Raw genomic sequence first — 11,665 nt, forward strand, 5'->3', positions numbered from 1 at the left:
AATTGAATTGAATTGAAATTATGTCCACAGCTGGCATGGACCTTTGCAAATGGACAACGAATTGTTTAGAGTTGAAGGAGAAATGGAAGACAATGATGAATGGCCTTGCACCAGAGAAAGACAAAGCCAAGATCATAGATAGTTTGTGTCAAACAGAGTGGCTGAAATGCAGTCCTTAACCAACCCTGCAATGATGTTCCACTGTAAAGGCAAAGCCAACCCAGCAGATCTCCCCACAAGAGGTCAGACTGTAGCCTGTAACCTGAAAGAGAGCGAACTGTGGTGGAAAGGACCTTCATTTCTGACCTACACTGAATCTGTCAGAGGAGAGTGATGAAGATCAAAGTGATGAAGATGTGAGTAATGAGCTAAAACAAGTTCAGCAGATCACTGTGCAACTCAGCAGCAGCAGTGACCAAAGTGAAATGGAACCTGTGCTAGATTTACTGAAGTACTGTCAACTGAAGAAGGTATTGCGGGTCACTGCTTGGATTAAGAGGTTTGTGCACAACGCAAGTTCAAGCTCCAAGAGACGAGGTGAGTTGACTGCTGAATATATGTTTGCAGCTGAGAAGTACTGGATTAAAGTGACACACATTTGCAGCTTTAGTCATGAGATTAGTTTGCTAAAGGCTGGTAAAACCCTGAACTCAAATAAAAAAAATCAGAGACTTTAAAACCTTTTTCTTGATGCTGATGAATTCCTGTGTGTTGGAGGCAGACTGCAACAGTTGGACTTCAGTTACAGAGAAAAACATCCATGTTTACAACCATGAATTCACCATGCATTCTGGTCTGAGAGACACTCTTGTACAAATCAGAAGCAGACATTGGATTGTGCAAGACAGATAACTTCTAAATAGGATTCTATTGAAATGTACTGTATGCAGAAGATTTAAAGCAAAGCCCACACAGCAGGACACTGCTCCATTGCCATGAGACAGAATATCAGAGACCCCTCTATTCGAAGTTACTGTCATAGACTTTGCAGGTCCACACTATGTGAAGAATGATTGTGTGTTATGCAAGGCTTATGTTGCTCTGTTCACATGTGCAGTCGCTAGAGCAGTGCATTTAGAGCTGGCTTTAAATCAGTCAGCAGAAAGTTTCCTGTTAGCACTCAAGCGATTTGTTTCCAGAAGAGGTCTGTTCAAGGTCATTTATTCAGACAAACGAGGAAAACAAAACCTCAGCCACTGACACCTGCACACTTCCCGATCGGTGAACGACTAACTTCACTGCCACCAAAACTATTCCCAGCAGACTCTGATCAGACCACTGTGCGTAAAGAGGAGATGACAAGGAGGTGGAGATAGAGAAACTGGCTCATGACCAACCTGTGGAATGACTGGAGAAAAGACCATCTGCTAGACCTGAAGTCTGCACAAACTCACTGATTTGAAAACAGGTGGCATTATTCTCACAAGAGACGTCAACATGCCAAGAAAAACCTGGAAATTAGGAAAAATTGAAGAGCTGTTTTACAGATAAGAATAAGACATTAATAGAAACTGTAAAGGGTTCACTTTAATGGGTCTTTTGATGGTTCACATAAACTTATCCATTCCAATTTAATTTAAATTTAATTGAACATTCTAATTTTGTCGGTTAACAGTCAATGATTGGTTAACGAGCGTTGTGAGTCGGTCAGAAAAATGAACCCCAAATGAACATCCTTTTTTAACATAATTTTATGGGGTCCCAATCACGCAGTCTCTGTTGATTGTGTGACTGTGACGTCTCTGTAGCGGCTCCTTATTCACCATCAGCTCATCCTGAGGAAACTGGACTGATGTCTAAATACAGAGAGTCCTACAATAAAACACACAGACAGTCACATATGAGTATGAGACATTACTGCTGCCACATTACATCAGCAGATCCATTTCAGAAAAAACACAGTATATTCATATTTCAGCCAGAGATATGAACGAACAACTGATCATAGATTAATAACAGTAAATATTCAACCACTACTATCGGTTACACTTTATTTCGATAGTCCACTTTAGACATTCTACTAACTATAAGTAACTTTGTAATTCTCATTAATTTGCAACTACATGTTTACTAACTCTCAGAGTAGGCTGTTAGGGTAGGTTTAGGTTTAGTAGAATAAGTTGACAAAGAAAGTGTTAGAAGATATTAAACAGACAGTCTACTAATACTCTACTAACTGCTAGTTGACATGTAGTTGCAAAGTTACTTGCTGTTAATAGAATGTCTAAAGTGGACTATCGAAATAAAGTGTTACCCTACTATCACTTAGAGACTCCGTAAGAGATTAAACTTTTTAAATAGTCATAAATCAGTCATATCGCAGAATTAAACCGTTTAAAGTACAGAGACTAAAGTGAAGCTGAATTATCATCTTATATTCTCCAATTCCACACACAGGAGGTCTGTTACTCAATTTAGAAACTTTAAATAAACAAACACTCACAATAGTATAATGTCTCCAGTTTGTAATATGGATCATCCTTCAGATCAGAGAGTAACTTCACTTCAGATTTTCGTAGTTTATTTCCAGACAGATCCAATTCTCTCAGGGGTGAGGGGTTTGATCTCAGAGCTGAAACCAAAGCAGCACAACCTTCATCTCTGATGCCACAATTATACAACCTGTAGAGAACAATGACACAATGTGAATTGTAGTTGAAGTGTCTGTAGTTTGTTATTGACTCTGGTCTCAGAGCAGGAAAGGAGATATAATGACAAGCACTGCCACAAACTGCTGCTGATAGAATGAGATTTATGCATGTTGATGCTCAATGCTGCCGTTTGAAACTGTCATGTGCTTCAGGACTGAACAGACACACATCAAACCCCTCACACCTGAGAGAACTGAATCTGTCTGGGAATAAACTAGGAGATTCAGTGAAACTGCTTTCTGATGTACTACAGAATCCTCACTGTAAACTGGAGAAACTGAGGTAAGATCATATTATTATATGACTTACACATTATGCACATTTAAAGTAAATATGAAGTGTTCAGCCTTAGCTTTTTAGTATTAAAATAAACAGCATTGCAAAAGCCATTTGTTCTGATTTTCACTGTAGTTTATATATAGATGATATCTGCATTTGTTACAGAAGCAAGTACATGAAAACCATCAACTACCAAATACCATAAAATCCAACTGAAGATAAACAAAATACAATCTTGGTCAACACAGAACGGTTTCAAGTTCTCACAAACAAAAACTGTCTGTATGCATTTCTGTCAACTTCATTCCTTGCACAATGAACACTCAGGTTACTGACATAACCTCGGTTCACTGAGATTAGGGGAACGAGCGTTGCGTAACACGCATTGGGCAAAACTTCTGTTTTACTCTGTACTGAAGCCTGATTTGTTCACGTTTGTGTAGCTGCACAAACCAATGGCGCTTTAGCCCTCCAGAATGGGCGGAGCCAACCACTATATAAGTCGGCTCAGAGCGCCATTCATTAGATCATTCGACTGAAGCGACAGTCATCGATTCGCGTGCAGCTTATGGCGCGGAAAGTGACATATTTATTTCAGGGAATCTAAGTTACGTCAGCATCCAATCACGAAATTTTTGAGCAGATACAGAACAATCTGTCCTGCGAGCCCAATCTCGGAGCACTAGACAAGGACTCCCAAGAACATGAGCACACTGTGCTACAAGCTAGTAGCTGATAAGCACAAATATAACCAACTTCACCCAAGGGGGAAGAATGGCGGTCTAAACAGAGAGAATCCGTGCCTGTAGTGCAGGGACATCCAAATGTAAAATCTGGCATATGTGGACGGCGACGACCAGCCAGCGGCCGCACAAATCTCACCAATATAGATCCCGCTGGACCATGCCCAGGAGGAGGCCATCCCCTTTGTGGAGTGGGCCCTCAGACCTATAGGGCATTGTAAGCCTTCTGAGGTGTAAGCCAAGGCAATCACATGTACAATCCAGTGAGAGAGTAGCTGCTTTGTAGCCAGCAGTCCCTTTTGGCGGCCTGCAAAGCAAACAAAGAGCTGCTCTGACTGCCTAAACAGGCTAGAGTGCTCTAAATACACTCTCAGTGACCTCACTGGACAGAGCCAGTTAGTACCCTGCTCACCATCTGTAACGGAGAGCTCCAACAGGGTGATCACCTGTGCTCTGAACGGAGTCGAGAGCACTATAGGAACATAGCCATGTCTTGGTTTCAGGGCGACCTTACACTCGTTAGGTCCAAACTCAAGACATGAAGCACTAACTGACAGCCCTTGCAAGTCACCCACTCGCTTAACCGACGCTAAGGCTAGGAGGAGGGCCGTTTTAAGCAATAGGGGCCGCAATTTGGCCAAAGATTTGGGCGGGGAGATGTATCTAGTCCGAAGCTGTCAATGATAATAATCATTGGTAACAGCATTCTCTTTTAATCTGCCTAAAAAGATCGATCCACTCATTAGATGAGGTGTGCTGATAATCCAGACAGGCGACGCCCTCACTGCCCTTCTGCATCCTGCAGGATTTACCGCACGAGCCACACTCACGGAGCGACATTTGAAACAATGTTGCTAGGAAATTTGCTTAGAAATTTGCTCTTTTAAGTGCCGGATGGCCACAGGGGAAAGCTTCTCGCTTTTTCCTCTGCCGGGGCTCTTCTATGGCGGCGAGCTGCAGGCTGAGCTTCTTCCTTCTTTTTCGAAGAGATGATCCTCGTCGCTGAAGGAGAATGATCTGATGAATGGCGTTCCGAGCCGACTTAGATAGTGGTCGCCTCCGCCCTTTCAGGTGGGCTAAAGCGCCATTGGTTTGTGCAGCTACAAAAAAGTGAACAAATCAGGCTTCAGTACAGAGTAAAACAGGAGTTTTCCCCAATGCGTGTTACGCAACGGGAGAGACCGTTCGAAAGGGAACTAGGGATGCTCTATTCTGTCTTTTTTGCCTCGGGTGTCCTTCACGCTTAATGCAGGCAGTATCTAAAGAGTGACTTACTCAGACTTTTTATACTACTTTTTGGGAAACTCCAATTCAATATCAGTCTCTGTGACTCATGCCCAATTGCCGGATGCCCTTCCATCTTCTCCTACGCTGTCATCTTCTTTTAGCACTCTTCTTCTTCTTTGCTGTAGTCTTGTCTGTTTTACCTCCGCTTGTGGTTTTAAACCTCCTCTGCACCCCTGTGTACCCTCTCAGTAACCTTTGTGGTTAGTTGCAAACATTAAGTTCATGAATTTAATTTTTGCACCTGTTCCACAGCATAAACACAGGAAGTCATGCACATTTATCTAAGCTCTACATCAATGTAATTTAAAGCATTTTAGGTACTTTCATATTCAAGCATATTGCATCAATTTAAAAGCAAGCAAAATAAAATAACATTGAAACTGGTAAATAGCAATATCAATATCCAAGACACGTCCAATACCGATTCCGACACCTATGGTTCAGTATTGGCCGATACAGATCCCGATCCGATACCAGTGCAGTTTTTTTCAGTGTAGAATTTTAATATCTCTGTATGTGGAACTGATAATCATTTTTGTACAATCAACTAAATACAGGCTAATTCATTATAAAGAAAAAAATATATATTATCTATGACAAAAATATATTATAAACTAGGTTAGTGGACAATTCAGCATCAAAAGTTATTCTAGACATATTCACAGACTTGAATATGTTTGCATTATGAGAGAGTTTCAAGAATTATGAACAGGCTATTTTGCCATTAAAAATGTGATCCATGTATTCCATATTCTTGAATAAAAGTCTCATAAACAGTTAAAAAAAGTTATCACAAAACACATTTAACACGCTTTTAAAGCAGAGTGCACAACTAATTCACAATCTCTATTGAGTTTAACACATTTCTATTCAGTTAATTCTGTCATTAATTACTCACACTCATGTCGTTCCAAACCCGTAGAACCTTCGTTCATCTTCGGAACACAAATTACGTGCATGCATGAAGCGGAAGCAAGTGCGTGCGTCGTGATACTCTTTCCCCAATGGCGGCACGCCGCTGCACACAGGTTGAGGAGGAGAAGAATTGTTGAATAAAGTCGTTATTTTTGTTCTCTTTGTGCACAAAAAGTATTCTCGTAGCTTTGTAAAATTACGGTTGAACCCTGAGCTAAGCTACATTTCTGGGTCTGGGAACATTTCAGTTGTGTTGCTGTCTATGGAGGGTTCACAGAGCTCTCGGATTTCATCAAAAATATCTCAATTTGTGTTCCGAAGATGAACGAAGGTTCTACGGGTTTGGAACGACATGAGTGTGAGTAATTAATGACAGAATTAACTGAATAGAAATGTGTTAAACTCAATAGAGATTGTGAATTAGTTGTGCACTCTGCTTTAAAAGCGTGTTAAATGTGTTTTGTGATAACTTTTTTTAACTGTTTATGAGACTTTTATTCAAGAATATGGAATACATGGATCACATTTTTAATGGCAAAATAGCCTGTTCATAATTCTTGAAACTCTCTCATAATGCAAACATATTCAAGTCTGTGAATATGTCTAGAATAACTTTTGATGCTGAATTGTCCACTAACCTAGTTTATAATATATTTTTGTCATAGATAATATATATTTTTTTCTTTATAATGAATTAGCCTGTATTTAGTTGATTGTACAAAAATGATTATCAGTTCCACATACAGAGATATTAAAATTCTACACTGAAAAAAACTGCACTGGTATCGGATCGGGATCTGTATCGGCCAATACTGAACCATAGGTGTCGGAATCGGTATTGGACGTGTCTTGGATATTGATATTGCTATTTACCAGTTTCAATGTTATTTTATTTTGCTTGCTTTTAAATTGATGCAATATGCTTGAATATGAAAGTACCTAAAATGCTTTAAATTACATTGATGTAGAGCTTAGATAAATGTGCATGACTTCCTGTGTTTATGCTGTGGAACAGGTGCAAAAATTAAATTCATGAACTTAATGTTTGCAACTAACCACAAAGGTTACTGAGAGGGTACACAGGGGTGCAGAGGAGGTTTAAAACCACAAGCGGAGGTAAAACAGACAAGACTACAGCAAAGAAGAAGAAGAGTGCTAAAAGAAGATGACAGCGTAGGAGAAGATGGAAGGGCATCCGGCAATTGGGCATGAGTCACAGAGACTGATATTGAATTGGAGTTTCCCAAAAAGTAGTATAAAAAGTCTGAGTAAGTCACTCTTTAGATACTGCCTGCATTAAGCGTGAAGGACACCCGAGGCAAAAAAGACAGAATAGAGCATCCCTAGTTCCCTTTCGAACGGTCTCTCCCGTTGCGTAACACGCATTGGGGAAAACTCCTGTTTTACTCTGTACTGAAGCCTGATTTGTTCACTTTTTTGTAGCTGCACAAACCAATGGCGCTTTAGCCCACCTGAAAGGGCGGAGGCGACCACTATCTAAGTCGGCTCGGAACGCCATTCATCAGATCATTCTCCTTCAGCGACGAGGATCATCTCTTCGAAAAAGAAGGAAGAAGCTCAGCCTGCAGCTCGCCGCCATAGAAGAGCCCCGGCAGAGGAAAAAGCGAGAAGCTTTCCCCTGTGGCCATCCGGCACTTAAAAGAGCAAATTTCTAAGCAAATTTCCTAGCAACATTGTTTCAAATGTCGCTCCGTGAGTGTGGCTCGTGCGGTAAATCCTGCAGGATGCAGAAGGGCAGTGAGGGCGTCGCCTGTCTGGATTATCAGCACACCTCATCTAATGAGTGGATCGATCTTTTTAGGCAGATTAAAAGAGAATGCTGTTACCAATGATTATTATCATTGACAGCTTCGGACTAGATACATCTCCCCGCCCAAATCTTTGGCCAAATTGCGGCCCCTATTGCTTAAAACGGCCCTCCTCCTAGCCTTAGCGTCGGTTAAGCGAGTGGGTGACTTGCAAGGGCTGTCAGTTAGTGCTTCATGTCTTGAGTTTGGACCTAACGAGTGTAAGGTCGCCCTGAAACCAAGACATGGCTATGTTCCTATAGTGCTCTCGACTCCGTTCAGAGCACAGGTGATCACCCTGTTGGAGCTCTCCGTTACAGATGGTGAGCAGGGTACTAACTGGCTCTGTCCAGTGAGGTCACTGAGAGTGTATTTAGAGCACTCTAGCCTGTTTAGGCAGTCAGAGCAGCTCTTTGTTTGCTTTGCAGGCCGCCAAAAGGGACTGCTGGCTACAAAGCAGCTACTCTCTCACTGGATTGTACATGTGATTGCCTTGGCTTACACCTCAGAAGGCTTACAATGCCCTATAGGTGTGAGGGCCCACTCCACAAAGGGGATGGCCTCCTCCTGGGCATGGTCCAGCGGGATCTATATTGGTGAGATTTGTGCGGCCGCTGGCTGGTCGTCGCCGTCCACATATGCCAGATTTTACATTTGGATGTCCCTGCACTACAGGCACGGATTCTCTCTGTTTAGACCGCCATTCTTCCCCCTTGGGTGAAGTTGGTTATATTTGTGCTTATCAGCTACTAGCTTGTAGCACAGTGTGCTCATGTTCTTGGGAGTCCTTGTCTAGTGCTCCGAGATTGGGCTCGCAGGACAGATTGTTCTGTATCTGCTCAAAAATTTCGTGATTGGATGCTGACGTAACTTAGATTCCCTGAAATAAATATGTCACTTTCCGCGCCATAAGCTGCACGCGAATCGATGACTGTCGCTTCAGTCGAATGATCTAATGAATGGCGCTCTGAGCCGACTTATATAGTGGTTGGCTCCGCCCATTCTGGAGGGCTAAAGCGCCATTGGTTTGTGCAGCTACACAAACGTGAACAAATCAGGCTTCAGTACAGAGTAAAACAGAAGTTTTGCCCAATGCGTGTTACGCAACGCTCGTTCCCCTAATCTCAGTGAACCGAGGTTATGTCAGTAACCTGAGTGTTCATTGTGCAAGGAATGAAGTTGACAGAAATGCATACAGACAGTTTTTGTTTGTGAGAACTTGAAACCGTTCTGTGTTGACCAAGATTGTATTTTGTTTATCTTCAGTTGGATTTTATGGTATTTGGTAGTTGATGGTTTTCATGTACTTGCTTCTGTAACAAATGCAGATATCATCTATATATAAACTACAGTGAAAATCAGAACAAATGGCTTTTGCAATGCTGTTTATTTTAATACTAAAAAGCTAAGGCTGAACACTTCATATTTACTTTAAATGTGCATAATGTGTAAGTCATATAATAATATGATCTTACCTCAGTTTCTCCAGTTTACAGTGAGGATTCTGTAGTACATCAGAAAGCAGTTTCACTGAATCTCCTAGTTTATTCCCAGACAGATTCAGTTCTCTCAGGTGTGAGGGGTTTGATCTCAGAGCTGAAGCCAGAGCAGCACAACCTTCATCTGTGATGCCACAATTATACAACCTGTAGAGAACAATGACACACTCTTCACTCTCTCAGATCAGATCAGTTTAGCTGTGAATCCATCATTAAAGAGAAAGTACAAACATAAAGCACAAATCAATATGTTTGATGGATCATTGGACTGAGGTCTAAATTGTCACAGAACACAACACATGATGATAAAACACCCAAAGTCTCATTCAAGCAGGATACATAATATTTCTTGTATGCACTATATCTCTATTTTATGCTAAATCTTACCTAAGTTTCTCCAGTTTACAGTGAGGATCCTCCAGTACAGAGGACAGCAGATTCATACTAAAATCTTCTAGTTCATTCACAGACAGATCCAGTTCTTTGAAGTGTGAGGGGTTTGATCTCAGAGCTGAAGCCAGAGCAGCACAACCTTCATCTGTGATGCCACAAGTATTCAACCTGTAGAGTACAATGACACACTCTTCACTCTCTCAGATCAAATCAGTTTAGCTGTGAATCAGTTATTAAAGATCAAGTACAAACTTAAAGCACAAATCAATGTTTGATGGATCATTGGACTGAGGTATTAAATGTCACAGTACTCTGAATAGACCACCAGGGCCGTACGCAGATTTCCTAAAAGAATTAGCAGTTTTCCTCTCAGACTTATTGGTTAATTTTGATAACGTGCTAATTGTCAGAGACTTTAACATTTATGTTGCTAATACAAATTATGCATTAGGACTTGCGTTTACAGACTTCAACTATCAACTTAAGGGTCAAACAAAACATAACCGGGTCCACACATCATTTTAATCATACGCTAGATTTAATTATATCACATGGAATCAATCTTTCTGATATTAATATTGTACCTCAAAGTGATGATGTTACTGACCACTACCTTGTATCGTGCATGCTGCGTATTACTAATATTAAAGGTGCAATAGGTGATTGTCTTCAGAAAACAATTTTTGTTATGCTGGTTGAAAGTCTCTTCACATCCCGATAACAATCATTAAGTTAAGTGGTCTAAATGTATTTGTCTGTATTTATATATTCTGTGGAAGTCATAGGATCAAGAAATGTTTGTTCAATCAAAACGCTCACCCTTACGAAAAAGTTTATTCAAGTGTGCTATTAGTATACTTTTTTTAAACTAAAAACCTCTGCGCACCAGGTTCGTGCAGACAGAGCGAAAGTGGCAGACAAACATCAAGAACCCGATCCTCCTTCCTGGTATTGTAGTACTTTTGAAGTTTTCTCACCGGTGAATGACACATGATGTAGCCCAACGGTTAATCTAGTCCTCGTTCCAGCTCGTTAGAAGTGAGTGATGTGCATGAACTGTGTTCCGATCGATATGATCCCTACACAGTGTTCATTGCTCCCTACTCCCTGAGCAGGGGAAATCCGTTGAAGTTTGCTTCACTTCGGGAAACGCGGATGTAGCCGATTGTAGTAATGTTGTCTCTGGTCTGCTGGTCTGTGAGCGTATATGCGTTCAGGGGGCGTGGCTTTGGACAGCGATTGCAGGAAGGGTGGGACATTCGCTTTCAGTGCTATCAGGCTAAAGTTAGCATTTTCCAAGATCTCCTACTGCACCTTTAAATAATGGAGCCTAATGTAATGTGTGGTTGAACAATAAAGAATCAAAACATTTTCAAACAATATCAAGAGCATGTTGTAGTCCAGATTCAATTAAAGTGTAAAAAAGTTTGAACATAAATTGCCTATTAAGCCTAAGTATTTAAGTATTTGGTGCTGTGATGAACAGCATTACTAATACAAATATCAGAATGGCTGTTAAATCTTATTCAGAAACTGAAAGTAGCAGCTGCTTTGTTTACGGGGTTACCGGGGTAACGGCTGCATTTCTGCTGTTCCAACAGCGCAATCTGCTGTCAGAGAGTGAATGTGCATTTTCATCAGCACGTCTCCTTCACTCGTTCCGCCATGCACTTCTCATCCAAGTTGGGCTTATTTACATGAGAGTGCACATGCATCTTTGACGCAGCATACAGCGGCATTGTACATTTTAACCAGTTGATGGGAAAAGTAGGCTATTCTTAAAATGCATTCACAAATCTGAATAATTTGTAATAAATAATTATTTACGGCATTTTGAAGTACCCACGATAAGTATATAGTGCATGGTCATAATCGTGATATCGCATTACTGAATACCGGCACAAGTCTATTATGCATCATTTGGTGGACTTTTGACAGCTCCAGAGATCATGTTACAGGGGTCATATGATGCTGCTAAAAAGAACATTATTTTGTGTATTTGGTGTAATGAAATGTGTTTATGCGGTTTAAAGTTTTTGAGATTGGCCAGCTATCCAGTGCGTTGTGATTGGCCGAATACCTCAAGCGTG

The 11,665-nt window shown here is 41.0% G+C and overlaps 1 protein-coding gene across 1 annotated transcript in view; it reads right to left on the reverse strand.

Moving 5' to 3' along the window:
- Positions 1-1,526: 1,526 nt before the first annotated feature.
- Positions 1,527-11,665, reverse strand: part of LOC107745008 (NACHT, LRR and PYD domains-containing protein 3-like) — a 35,174-nt gene continuing 25,035 nt past the window's right edge. The window contains exons 6-8 of the mRNA XM_016558847.1: positions 9,159-9,329; positions 2,444-2,622; positions 1,527-1,812 (exon numbers count right to left, since the gene is read on the reverse strand). Of these exons, the coding sequence (XP_016414333.1) occupies positions 1,811-1,812; positions 2,444-2,622; positions 9,159-9,329 (352 nt within the window). The 3' untranslated portion in view covers positions 1,527-1,810. The remainder of the gene's footprint in view (positions 1,813-2,443; positions 2,623-9,158; positions 9,330-11,665) is intronic.

Source organism: Sinocyclocheilus rhinocerous, unplaced genomic scaffold, assembly GCF_001515625.1.
Source record: "Sinocyclocheilus rhinocerous isolate Xijiao unplaced genomic scaffold, SAMN03320098_v1.1 scaffold881, whole genome shotgun sequence".
Taxonomy (NCBI): Eukaryota; Metazoa; Chordata; class Actinopteri; order Cypriniformes; family Cyprinidae; genus Sinocyclocheilus; species Sinocyclocheilus rhinocerous.